This window comes from Budorcas taxicolor, chromosome X, assembly GCF_023091745.1.
Source record: "Budorcas taxicolor isolate Tak-1 chromosome X, Takin1.1, whole genome shotgun sequence".
NCBI classification, from domain to species: domain Eukaryota; kingdom Metazoa; phylum Chordata; class Mammalia; order Artiodactyla; family Bovidae; genus Budorcas; species Budorcas taxicolor.
In genome coordinates, this window is record NC_068935.1 from 9,905,521 (window position 1) to 9,918,700 (window position 13,180).

Genomic DNA, 13,180 nt, shown 5'->3' on the forward strand with positions numbered 1-13,180 from the left:
TCCTGCTTCTCCTCAATTTCTCCCATGATAGTGCCATTTCTCAGATAATGCTTCCTTGAGGGCTCAGCAGATAAAGAAACTGCCTGCAATGCAGGAGACTCAGGTTTGATCTCTGGGTCAGGAAGATCCGCTGGAGGAGGAAATGGCATCCGTTCCAGTATTCTTACCTGAGAAATCCCATGGACAGAGGAGCCTGGTGGGCTACTAGGTCGTAAAGAGTCAGACAGGACTGCGGGACTAAGTATGCGTCTGAACTGGCAGAAGAGTTTCCTTTTGGGGTGTGTGGGGTTGAACCCTTAGGCCAGGTTGGCATTTTGCTTGCCTGTTAGCCTAAGACATTGTACATGGTGAGTGGGGCACTGATGTGTGTTCAAACTTGTACTTTTGTTCCACTTTTCAGAATACAGAGGTGATGATAGTTCACCTGAAGGAAGAAATGAAGGTTGGAGTTCTTTCCAAGATCATTTTGACAAGAGGAGCCCTCGTTATGAAGATGATGGATATGAGACTCAGCCTTCACACCACTGTGATGATGATGGAAGTATGGTGATGAGGAATGTCCGTGAGGGCCCTAAAGAAAGACAGTAAGTGACCGGGCAGCAGGGTTTGCACACAGCAGCCCCTGGGACAGTGCAGCTCTCCCTGTGGACTTCTTTTCGCTCTCTCACTATAAAACTGAAGTATGCTAGAAGTGGAATAATGGTTGTGCAACCCTAATTGTGGAGTTTTCCCTGGTGATCAGTGGTAAAGAATCCACCTGCCAATGCAGGAGACGAGGGTTCAATCACTGGGTCAGGAAGATCCCCTGGGGAAGGAAATGGCAACCCATTCCGTTATTCTTCCCTGGGAAATCCCATGAACAGAGGAGCCTTGGTGGGCTACAGTCCATGGGGTTGCTAAGAGTCAGACACAATTTAGTGACTAAACAACAGTGATCCAAACTGTAGTGCTGATGTCAAAAAGATGAGTGTGTACAGAAGACTTTCTTAGCACTTATGACCACTCACCCTTCTTCTCTCCATGTCAGCTCTCCCTATTCCTTCCAAAGCAACAGGAGAGTGAGATGGCACAGAGAAGGCAATATCCATGTTACTGTGTGGGGAAATGGAAAACCTGTGATGAGAGAAATGAGGGAGAACCCACAAGATGATGCCCAAGGGAGCTGGTTTAAGGTCACAGTGAGTATCCTGAAAAAAGTATGGAATGCGAAGGAAAGAAAAGTCAGGAGGAGTTATGTTGGTCTCATGTTGAGATGCTAGTTTGTTTTGCTGGGGACAGTTTGTAACCTGACCATTTTATTGCTTAGTTAACAGTCTTGTTCATCTAAGGGCAAATTCAGAGAAGCAATATAAAGGGAACAGATCGACTGTAAGGAGAACGTTGGAGACTATCTCAAGGCAAAGACATGAACTACTGACTAGGATATGGAGCAGCTCTGCACTAGAGGTCTCAGTTTGGCTAGCTGAGTGTAGGATATGGCGGGGCCGAGTCTCTGGAGACCTTGTCTGAGGGGCAAGCAGTATCTGCACTAGGTGGAACTTTATTAAAGAAAGATCATCTCTAACACCTTGATTAATTGGCAAAGAGCTTTGATCGGAGAAGGCAATGGCACCCCACTCTAGTACTCTTGCCTGGAAAATCCCATGGATGGAGGAGCCTGGTGGGCTGCAGTCCATGGGGTCGCTGAGAGTCGGGCATGACTGAGTGACTTCGCTTTCATTTTTATGCATTAGAGAAGGAAATGGCAACCCACTCCAGTGTTCTTGCCTGGAGAATCCCAGGGATGGGGGAGCCTGGTGGGCTGCCGTCTATGGGGTCGCACAGAGTTGGACACGACTGAAGTGACTTAGCAGCTTAGCAGAGCTTTGACTGGAGAGGAGTATTTTAGAAATCCATATTATGCACAAACATAAGAAATCATACCTGTGGTCCCTTCTTTAGGTGCCCTTTCAAGCTCAGTAGAAGACTGGAAAAGAACAGGAAAAAGTTTGTTCTCCAGGCTAAATTCCCTCTCATCTGTCCTCTGTCCCAACCCCTCTTTTCATCCTTAGATTCCTCATGGGATAAAGTATGACAAGATATGGCTAATGAACTCAATCCAGAGCCTTTGCAGTGTCTACTTTACTCCAGTGGATGTAAGAGAGGATGCTGAAGCCAGATGGGTGGGCACAGGGAAGGGGGAACGATCTGGTATAGCAGGGTCTGTTGGCCCCTGATACTATTGCTGTTGCATTGAATCCCTGTAGTTCCACTATGTGAAAAATGGGGCTCGATTCTTTGTCCAGAAAGCTAGCACTGCCTCTGCCTTGATGGATGTCAGCTACAAGATCTATGATGAGAAGAACCAAAAGGTGTGTGTCCACAACATTGCCTATAATGCATCCTGGGACAGGAGGACGGGCCTGGGGCTAGTCGTCGTCTTTGGAACTAGAGTTGCTGCTTACCCCACCTCTTCTTCCTGTAGATACCTATCTTTGTCAACCCCTCTGCTGTTCCCTACTCTGTGCGTAATAAGTTGGGACCAGAAAAAATGGAGAAGCTAAAGGTAATGCCAACTCAAGGCATGCTGTATGCCAACACTCACCACTGTCTCTTCTTCCCCCAGCCCCCCATCCCTCTCACCCCCGGTTTCCCTGCCACCACCATAGTCTCAAGAGTGGCTCTCTCCCTCTCTCTGTCTGCAGCTGGCCTTTAGCAAACGATTTGATGTCTCCCAGCAATCTCTTGACCTCCAGAAGCTCCGCTTTGACCCAAGTATGGCTGACAGTAGTAATTTGAGGGAGGGTGCGGGCAGAGGGGTTCTTCCTAGAGGGAGACTTGGGGATGGTAATGTGGTGAGGGGCTGATTGTGGGCCTAGACCCCACTTGCTGTTCTGATTCCCTCCCCTCTCCTTCCTGAAGACTTGGTGGGCCATGATATTGAGATGATTCTGAATCGAAGAAACTGCATGGCTGCTGCCCTGCAGATCATCAGGAAGAACTTCCCTGAGGTGAGGCTGAAGGCCCAGCTCTGATATTATGGTAGGAGGTGGAAGAGACGGGGTGGAGGACAGATTTGTCTCCAAGATCCAGGATAGGAACCTTCACTCTAACTCCTCTTCACCCAAAGCTATTGTCCTTGAACCTGAGCTGCAATAAACTGTACCACCTGGACGGCCTGTCTGACATTGTGCACATGGTCCCCACAGTCAAGATCCTGGACCTCTCCAAAAATGAGGTGAGCAGAGGGAGTCAGATCAAAGTTGGGATGAGAGTAGGGGGCCTGTTGTGGTCATCAGAGTGATGACAGGAGGCAGATGAGGGCACCTGAGGGGTGAGGGGTGGAGGCTGGGCTGCAGGGGCCTGGTTGTTTCTCTTGCCCTGGGATTCCTTTTCCAACTTCCTCTCCATATTTCTCAGCTGAACTCTATGTGGGAGTTGAACAAGATGAAGGGGCTGAAGCTTGAAGAGCTGTGGCTGCAAGGGAACCCACTGTGTGACAGCTTTCCAGACCAGTCCACCTACTTAAGGTCTGTGTGGGACCATCCTGTCACCCTTCATGGTGACCTTCACCCATGGGGGCCTAAACTATTACTGACAGTACCTCTTTGCCAAAGGTGGCAGCCCCGGTCTCCTGGGAGGATCATAGGCTCTGCCTTCTCTTTTCTGTCTTCCTTCAGTTCATTTCAGTTCAGTCGCTCGTTCATGTCCGACTCTTTGCAACCCCATGGACTGCAGCACGCCAGGCCCCCCTGACCATCACCAACTCCCAGAGTTTACTCAAACTCATGCCCATTGAGTTGGTGATGCCATCTAATCATCCCATCCTCTGTCGTCCCCTTCTCCTCTTGCCTTCAATCTTTCCCAGCATCAGGGTCTTTTGCAATGAGTCAGCTCTTCACATCAGGTGGCCAAAGCATTGGAGTTTCAGCTTCAGCATCAGTCCTTCCAATGAATATTCAGGACTCATCTCCTTTAGGATGGACTGGTTGGATCTCCTTGCAGTCTAAGGGATACTCAAGAGTCTTCTCCAACATCACAGTTCAAAAGCATCAATTCTTTGGTGCTCAGCTTTCTTCACAGTCCAACTCTCACATCCATACATGACCACTGGAAAAACCATAGCCTTGACTAGATGGACCTTTGTTGGCAAAATAATGCCTCTGCTTTTTAATATGCTGTCAAGGTTGGTCATAACTTTTCTTTCAAGGAGTAAGCGTCTTTTTATTTCATGGCTGCAGTCACCATCTGCGGCGATTTTGGAGCCCCCCAAAATAAAGTCTGCCCCTGTTTCCCCATCTATTTGCCATGAAGTGATGGGACCGGATGCCATTATTTTAGTTTTCTGAATGTTGAGCTTTAAGCCAATTTTTTGACTCCCCTCTTTCACTTCCATCAAGATACTCTTTAGTTCTTCTTCACTTTCTGCCATAAGGGTGGTATCATCTGCATATCTGAGGTTAATGTGGCCCTTACCTGTGAGGAATTTCCTTCCTCTGACCTGCTTACCTCTTCAGGTCTCAGAAGTCTGCTTCTGGTTCCCTGCCCCTAGCATTCTCCACCAGGGCCTCCCAAGAGCATGGTTCAGGAATCAGGGCTCCTCTCCCTCACCGAGACCAGGAGTGACCAGACTTGACCCTACTGCTGGGCCCTGGACTGAGAAGGGTCTTCCAGGTCCGGGCCTCATGCTGAGACGGGCCTTCCTTCTCCATGCTGAGACGGGGCTTCCCTCCTCCATTCAGAGAGGGTCCTTCTCCCCCTACCTCCAAAAGGGTTCCCCTCCTCTTCCATGTTTACACAGGGGTTTTCCTGCCCAGTGCTGGGGGCTGAGGTCCTGGGTGGCTGCTATCATGACATCCGTTCCCCTGGCCCAAAGCCAGGGGCTGGATCCTTCTTAGGAAAAAGCAGGGTTCCTTGAGTCAAGGGGCCAGAAGTTGGCCACTGCCAGTGTGCAGAGAGCTTCCTGAGGCAGGAGAGGAAGGCGGGGGGCAGAGGAGTTAGAGGAGACTGCAGGACAGTCCCCTCGGGGGACACCGCCTCTCCCTCCCTGCACACGTCACATCATCCTGCCTGTCCTCCAGAGGAACCCTCGGTAGCCTGAGACACGTGTGATTCCTCAGAGAAAGATCCAACTCAGACAGGCGCAGGGGCCATTGGGATAGAAAGTGGTGATCATAAGGGCGGGCCAAAGACCGGCAGCCCCACACTGAACTGGGACCTGGCCCTTTAAGATCTACCCCCACGGCTACTCCGTTTCCCATGCCCAGGTCTACTGAGCTCACACAGGTGTCAGAGCTTCAAGAAGCATCCAGTGGGCCCCAGCCCAACATGTGCAGAGTTGCCATTCCTACCTGGGGGCCTGGGCTGTTCCGGGGCAGGGGAAGGGAAGGGCTGTAGCAGGGGCTCTGCTTCCTGTTTCTTCTCTCTTCTCCCCCGACCCCCACCACGGTAGAGCCTCCTTCCCTTCCCTTTGCTTTCTCTCTCTCCCTTGTCTCTGAGCCCTTGTTTCTCCCCTCCTCCCTCCACTCTCCTTCTGTCTTCATGCCTCTCTCTCCCTCCTGAGCGCCACCTCACTCACCTCCCTGCCACAGCCTCCTGGGCCATCCCTGAGGTGTGACCTGACTTGGCAGAGTGCTGGATGCCCAGTGAGGTAGCAAAGCCCCAGGCTCCCATCCTCCCATTCCCTCTTCTCTCCACAGCCTTCACTGGGCCCTGGAGGAAGGAAGGCAGCGGGGAGAGGAAGGCCTGCAGACTGGATTTGAAGTGGTCATCCTTGAGGCACAGAAGGGAGTCAGGACAGTCTAGGTGGGAGCTACTCAGGGGAAAGGAGAGGGAGAAGGAGAGGAGGAAGGAATATTAAACTTAAGGTACTCAGAGAGATGAGGAGATGGTGCCTTTCAATCAGATGAGAGATACTCAGTGCTCAACAGGGAAGTCAACCCAAAATCCTCAAAATCAGAAGTTGAGGTGGGTACAAGGGGCTGCTGAATGGGCAAGAACACCCCGATCTCTGTTTATCGTGTTAATGTTTTAACTCAAATTAGGCGTTACAACCTTGAACTATCAATCACCTCTTCTCTATTTTTGGTTTTGGACAGTGCCATCATAGAATGTTTCCCAAAGTTACTGCGCCTGGTAAGTTCCTATGTAAATCATTGTATCTTACTAACATTTCAGACCTCCTACACTCAAGCCCTTTGGGTCTTGGCTAGATTATGTGTTGGCATCAGACCCTTGACCACTTAAGGGGATATGGAGTCCGAAAAATGACATGGATATGCTCACTGGAAAATATCCATAAACACATACACAGACACATAAAAGTTGCATATAATGCTAGAGACCTCTAAGACATCATGATGAAGACACCCACTGTAAGCTTGCCTATGGACTTTCTAGGACCCTTTTGCAACTTACCTCCCATCCCCTGCGTCCTGGGATCCTCCTTTTCCCTGATTATCCGGGGTCACCCCCCAGTCTCCACTCCTGACTGCCTCTTCCATTCTCCAGGATGGCCAGGAGTTACCTTCACCAGTTGCCATTGCCAGTCACACTCCCTGTGCAACGAAGCCCAGCAAGGTGAGGAAGAGGGTCAAACAATATTTGGGGCTATTGCAGGTGACGGTTTATCCACTGCATAGTCTCAAAGGCCTTTTGATTCCAGGAAACCTGTAAAGAATCTGACACACCGAAGAATATGATCCTTCAATTCCTGAAGCAGTTAAGTTCACTTGGGCTTGGGACCATGAGGAATAGAGAGGGCTGAGACTGGGTCAGGCCACCAAACTGCAGGTCTCCTCGCAGAGACTTTCAAGTCTCCTCTGGGGTTCGGATCACTGACAGCCTGTCCTCATTGCTGTTCCACAGATATTACTTGATCTATGACTCTGGAAACCGATCTGGTCTCCTCAGTGCTTACCACCACAAGGCCTGCTTCTCCCTGACCATTCCATTCCACTCTGAGGATCTGGCCCTGTGAGTATCACCGCCCGAACTCGTCCCTCAGGCTGTGTGGTTCCCCAGCAGAGGAGGGAGCAGTGGGGCATCTGGGGGAAGAGGGCTACACACACTTACTTTCTTCAAGTTCTTCAGTTCTTCTTCAAGAACTGACACAAGCCAGTTCTTGCTAACATCCCTGCTGGCTGGACCACCACCCATTGTTCCTCTGTCTCCTAGAAGCAGCTTATGTGCGTACGTCAAGAACAGCAGGAATATGAAGAAGGTCAAGGACCCCAGTGAGTGTGGTGGGAAGGCTGGGTGGGAAGGGTGGTGAGGGAGCCAGTCATAGGGTCCAGGGCGTGGCAACCCTGACTTTTGCTTTCTTCCCCTCCTGTACAGACCTGCGTGTCCAGCAGTTGAAGCACACAAATAGTGACATTGTGCGTGCCCTCTGTGTGTTGCCCCAAACTCAGCATGACCTCAGCTCCTTCCTGGTGGACATGTGGTTCCAGACAGTGAGTGTTTGTTTCTTCCCTTGGTGGGGTGGCGGTGATGGGGGGAGCCTGTAGGGGGATGGTCAGGCAGGAAGCCACAGGTGCGGAAGAGGTTGACGGGGTGACATTACCTGGGCTCTTCCTTTTCAGGCTACGCTGCTCTGCTTCTCTGTCAATGGGGTGTTCAAGGAAGGTAAGTGTGTGTAGCCCTCTTCCCCCAGATGCCCCACTGCTCCCTCCTCTGGCTAGGCTCCCCCCTCAAGAGCCCTTCCAGCTTCTCTCCCCTCCCCTCGACTCCCCTCCCCTTCACTCCCCTTCCCTTCCCTTCCCTTCCCTCCCTGTTCTTTCCCTCCCTTCCCCTCCCTTCCCCTCTGTGTCTTCCAGCCCTCAGTCTTCCCACAGACAACCCAGATCTGAACTGCGTCCATATCTGCCTTCCTGCCCTGGGCATTACGGACATAGGCTGTGGAGTTTGGTGGCTCCCATCTCAGATCCTTACACTGAGAACTTGGGCCATTACTTAACCTTACACTTTCCTCATTTGTAAAATGGGGTCATAATATCCACCTCTTCGGCAGCTATGAAAAACGCTTCCCATGAACTTGTGAAGTGGTTGCCGTGGGGACATGTCACTGGGAGCAGACAGCTCCTACAGTTGCCCTCCCCATTCCCAACACCCTGGCTCCCCAAGTGAACAGCTGTCCCCTCAGCATGAGTGGGGTCCAGCATGAGAGCCTGTAAACATGTGGGGCTCTAAGAGCTATTGTTTGTTGTTTGTTGTTAAAGTGGAAGGAGGGTCTCAGGACTGTGTGCGTGCTTTCACCCGGACCTTCATCATTACCCCTGCCAGCTCTTCAAGGTGAGAGCCATGTTGTGGGCAGAATGACCCATCCAGCGTGGTTTTGGGGTGCTGGACATGTGGTGGTGCAGACCTTAGGCTGACTCAGTATTGTGGAAAGCCAGCAGGGAGCCCCAAGGAGCAGTCTAGCCTAGTGGTTAGGAAGAGCATGGACTCTGGAATCAGCACATGGGTTCTCTCCCTGACTCAACACTCTCTGTGTGACCTTGGTCAAGTCACTTGACCTCTCCATGACTCAGTGTCTTCTGAAAATGGGGACCAGACTGTACACTCCTGTACTGTAGTGCACTGGGCTGCTGTTCAGGGTAGATGTGAAGTTGTCCCTGGGTTGGGGATCAGCCTATCCACTGAGCGAAGCTGGTAGACAATCTCTCTGAAGGTGGGCTCTGTACAGGGGGCAGAGGAACCAGTCAAGGAGCCTGGGGACAGACACAGGAGGGGGATGGAAGGAATCTGGTGGCTGAGTGGCGTTGGCAGCAGTCGGATTGGGGGTGCTGGTTGTCCATCCATCAGTTGTCTAAATGTGCATTTTTCCTCCAGTCTTTGTATAGTGAATGACGAGCTGTTTGTGATGGAAGCTAGCCCTAAAAACACCCAGAGTGCATTCTCCATCCCAGTGCCCACACCGTCCACCAGCTCTGTGGCCACTTTATCCGAGGAGCAGCAGCAAATGGTACAAGCCTTCTCCACTCAGTCTGGGATGAACTGTCAGTGGTCTCAGAAGTGAGTATTGTGTGTGCATGAAGATAAGGGCGAGCTGCGAGAATGATGGAATTAATAATGGGAACACAGAGGCAATTTGGAAAAATAAGTATTTGGATATTTTGCTTGCAAAAAGTAAGCTTGTGAAAAAGGTAAACAAATTTTATGATAATATATGTAAAGCATTTTTAAAACAGTACATGCTCATATGACATGATATTTTATATGGAAAATGCTAAGAAATTCACTAAGAAACTATAAGAATACATAAACAAGTTCAGTAAAATTTCAGGATATAAGGTCAGTATACAAAAATCATTTATATTTCTATGCACTAAAAATGAAAAAATCCTGAATTGAAATAAAGAAAACAATTTGATTTATAGTAGTATCAGAAATAATAAATACTTAGAGCAAAACGTAACTAAAGAAGTAAAAAAACTACCTTAAAATCTTCAAAACATTGTTGGAGTAAATGAAAGAAAATCTAAAAAAAAAACACAGAAGGATATTCTGTGTTCATGTTGAAAGACTTAATATTGTTAAGATTGTTGTGCTATTCAAAGTGATCTACAGAGTCTATACCATAGCAAAAATCCCTGTTGGCTCCTTTCCAGAAATTGATTAAATGATCCTCAATTTTCACATGGAAGTGCATGGACTCAGAATAGTCAAAACAATATTGAAAGGGGATAATGTTGAGGACTCACAAGTCCTGGACGTCACAATTTCTAAACTTACTGCAAAGATAGTATAATCAAGGCTGCATGGCACTGACATTTGATAGATCAGTGCAATAGAATTGAGAGTCCTGATATAAACCCTGACATTTGTAGCTGATTAATTTTTAGTGGGTGCCAAATTAATTAATGGAGGAAAAAAAATAGTCTCTTTGACAGATGGTGCTGGGACACATGAGTATTCACATGCCAAAAAAAAAGAATTGTGTCCCCTATCACAGACCATATACAAATATTGACTCAAAATGGATCAAAGACCTAATATAAAATCAACAAATGTAAAAACTCTTGCTGACTTTCACTTAGTATGATAATCTCTAGGTCCATCCATGTGGCTGCAAATGGTATTATTTCGTTCTTTTTTATGACTGAGTAACATTCCATTGTATACATGTACCATATCTTCTTTACTCATTTCTCTGACAATGGACATTTATGCTGCTTCCATGGCTTGTCTAATGTGAATAGTGCTGCTATGAACGTTGGGATATGTGTATCTCTTTGAATTATGGTTTTTCCCTGGATATATGCCCAAGAACAGGATTGCTGAATCATATGATAGTTCTATATTTAGTTTTCAAAGGAACCTTCGTGAAAAGTGAAACTGAAGGTCACTCAGTCATGTCCAACTCCTTGCGACCCCATGGACTATACAGTCTATGGAATTCTCTAGGCCAGAATACTGGAGTGAGTAGCCTTCCCCTTCTCCAGAGGATCTTCCCAACCCAGGGATTGAACCTAGGTCTCCTGCATTACAGGCAGATTCTTTACCAGCTGAGCCACAAGGGAAGGCTGTACTGTTGTCCATATTGGTTGTACCAGTTTACATTTCCACCAACAGTGTAGGAGGGTTCCCTTTTCCCCACATCCTCTCTAGCATTTATTGTTCATAGATTTTTTAATGCTAGCCATTCTGGCTGGCATGAGGTATACCTCACTGTCATTCTGATTTGCATTTCTCTAATAGTGATGTTGAGCATCTTTTCATGTGTTTTTTGGCTTTCTGTATATAATCTTTGGGGAAACGTCTATTTAGATCTTCTTCCCATTTTTTGGTTGGGTAAGTAAAGTAAATCAGACAGAGAAAGACAAATATCATATGATATCACTTACATGTGAAATCTAATAAAAATAATACAAATGAACTTATTTACAAAACAGAAATAGACACATCTTGAAATAAATTTATGGTTACCAAAGGGAAAGTGTGGGGAGAAATGATAAATTAGGAGATTGGGATTAATATCTACACACTGCTATATATAAAATAGATAACTAATAAAGACTGACTGTATAACACAGGGAACTCTACTCAATGTTCTGTAATAACCTATGTGGGAAAATAATCTGAAAAAGAATATATATATATATATAAACTCACTTTGTTATATACCTGAAACTAACATAACATTGTAAGTCAATTATACTCCAATAAAAATTGTAAAAAGCACTTAGAAGAAAACATAGGTGTATATCTTCATGATCTTGAATCAGATACCAGTTTCTTATATGTGACACCAAAAACACAAGCAGCCAAAGAAACAAATAAATTGCACTTCATCAAAAATAAAAACTTTTGTGCATCAAAGGACACTATCAAGAAAGTGAACATACCACCCACAAAATGGGAGAAAATATTTGCAAATCTCATATCTGATAAGCGCCACTGTCTAGAATATTGAAGGATTTTACAAGTCAACAATCAAAACATAAATACCAATTTAAAAATGGAGAAAGGATTTGAATAGACATTTCTCTAAATATGGTATACAAATGACCGACAAGCACATGAAAACATGCTCAACATCATTAATCATTAGGAAAATACAAATCAAAATAACCACTCACTTCGCATCCACTAAGATGGCTTTAATCAATGAAACAAAAGATAAGCATAGGTGAAGGTGTGGAGAAGTTAGAATGCTCATATATTAGAGGTATATGGAACACTCACTTCGGGAAAACATTTGGAAGTTCCTCAAAATGTTAAAATGGAGTTACCATATTACCCGGTAATCCCACTCCTAAGTATCTACCAGGAGAAATGAAAGCATATGTTCACTCTAAAATTTATTCAGGAATAGCATTATTCGTAATAGCCAAAACATGGAAACAACTGATGAATGGATGAATAAAATGGGTGCATCCATATAAGAGAGTGTTATTCAGTCATAAAAAAGAATACAGTTCTGATACATGTCATGACAGGGATGAACCTTGAAAACATGATGCTAAGTGAAAGAAGCCAGTCACAAGAAGTCAGATATTGTAGGAAATGCCCATAATTGGCAAATCCGCAGGGACCAAAAGCATATTAGTGGTTTCCAGGGGAAGGGGAGGAATAGAGAGGGATCATTAATGGTTAAGGAGTTTCTTTTTGAGGTGTTAAAATGATTCTGGAATTAGATAGATGTTATAGGTGCACAATCTTTTGACTAATAAAAAGCACTGACTTGTATACTTTAAAATGATGTGTGATTATATAAAAAACAGTTGGAAACTAGTACTTTATGATTTTTCCTTTGTCATTTTCTTGAATATCTTGATCAGTATATGTTGAATTCGCTTGTTCTTTTGCACAGCTCTGTTTTTCTGTTTTGAACTCTGGTGGGCATGAATGCTAGTGACAGACGATTTGGTTTTCACTGGTCTTTCTTCATCATTACACAGAGTGTTCACACTGGTCCATGTGTCCCAGCAAGAAAGTGGCATGGGTTTAGTGGTGGCACTGCAATGTCAGCGTGTCTGTCCTGTGGTACTAATGGAGAGCACCTGTTCTTCTCCCACCACAGGTGCCTTCAGGACAATGAATGGAACTACACCAGAGCTGGTCAAGTCTTCTGTATGTTCAAGGTGAGGCCTGGGAATCAAGTAGATTAAAGATAAACATTTCTGGGCCTTTGATGAGGCCAAGAAAGTGGAGGCTGGTGGCCTGGGAATGGAACTTGGGGACTGGCTTTTTAACATCCCAACTCTTTCCCTCCAGACCGAGGGCAAGATCCCAGAGGAAGCCTTCAAAGAAATCCCCTAAAAGGAGCCCTTGGATGTTGTCTTTGGCTTCATCCACATCGTCTTTTTCTCTGTAGCCTCAGGCCACGCCCGTGACTGGGGTTGGAGACTGACCAAGAAGCCAAAGTTACATTATAGGCCAGTTAACATATCCTGAAGATCAGTCATTCTGCATATTTCCCTCACTCATTACTGCTGTGTTTGTTTTCATAATAAAGAGTGATGTTACAGGTTACATGTTATGTGTCCCACATTACTCTTCCCTGCCCCAATCATGAGCCAATGGGTCCAGGCCTGAAAAGTCTTGCCCTCCTCCCTGACCCACATTCCCCTTGGTAGTCCCTGGCAGATACATCAGGCTTGATGTCAATAAATTATGATGAGAGGAGACATGATATGCTTCCAGGCACTGGTTTTTGGAGGTAGGGTGACCCAGATGCTCTTCCTAGAGATTCTCA

The 13,180-nt window shown here is 46.5% G+C and overlaps 1 protein-coding gene across 1 annotated transcript; it reads left to right on the plus strand.

The window, feature by feature from the left end:
- The first annotated feature begins 432 nt into the window (after positions 1-432).
- Positions 433-12,744, plus strand: LOC128070114 (nuclear RNA export factor 2-like). Its single transcript, XM_052663412.1, has 20 exons — positions 433-584; positions 1,028-1,178; positions 2,052-2,135; positions 2,247-2,351; positions 2,465-2,545; positions 2,685-2,754; positions 2,902-2,990; positions 3,110-3,217; positions 3,400-3,509; positions 6,078-6,114; positions 6,490-6,558; positions 6,644-6,699; positions 6,847-6,954; positions 7,156-7,214; positions 7,318-7,433; positions 7,563-7,605; positions 8,199-8,271; positions 8,812-8,994; positions 12,506-12,566; positions 12,700-12,744. The coding sequence occupies exons 1-20, from the start codon at positions 544-546 to the stop codon at positions 12,742-12,744; spliced, it is 1,689 nt and encodes a 562-aa protein (XP_052519372.1). The 5' UTR covers positions 433-543.
- The last annotated feature ends 436 nt before the right edge of the window (positions 12,745-13,180 follow it).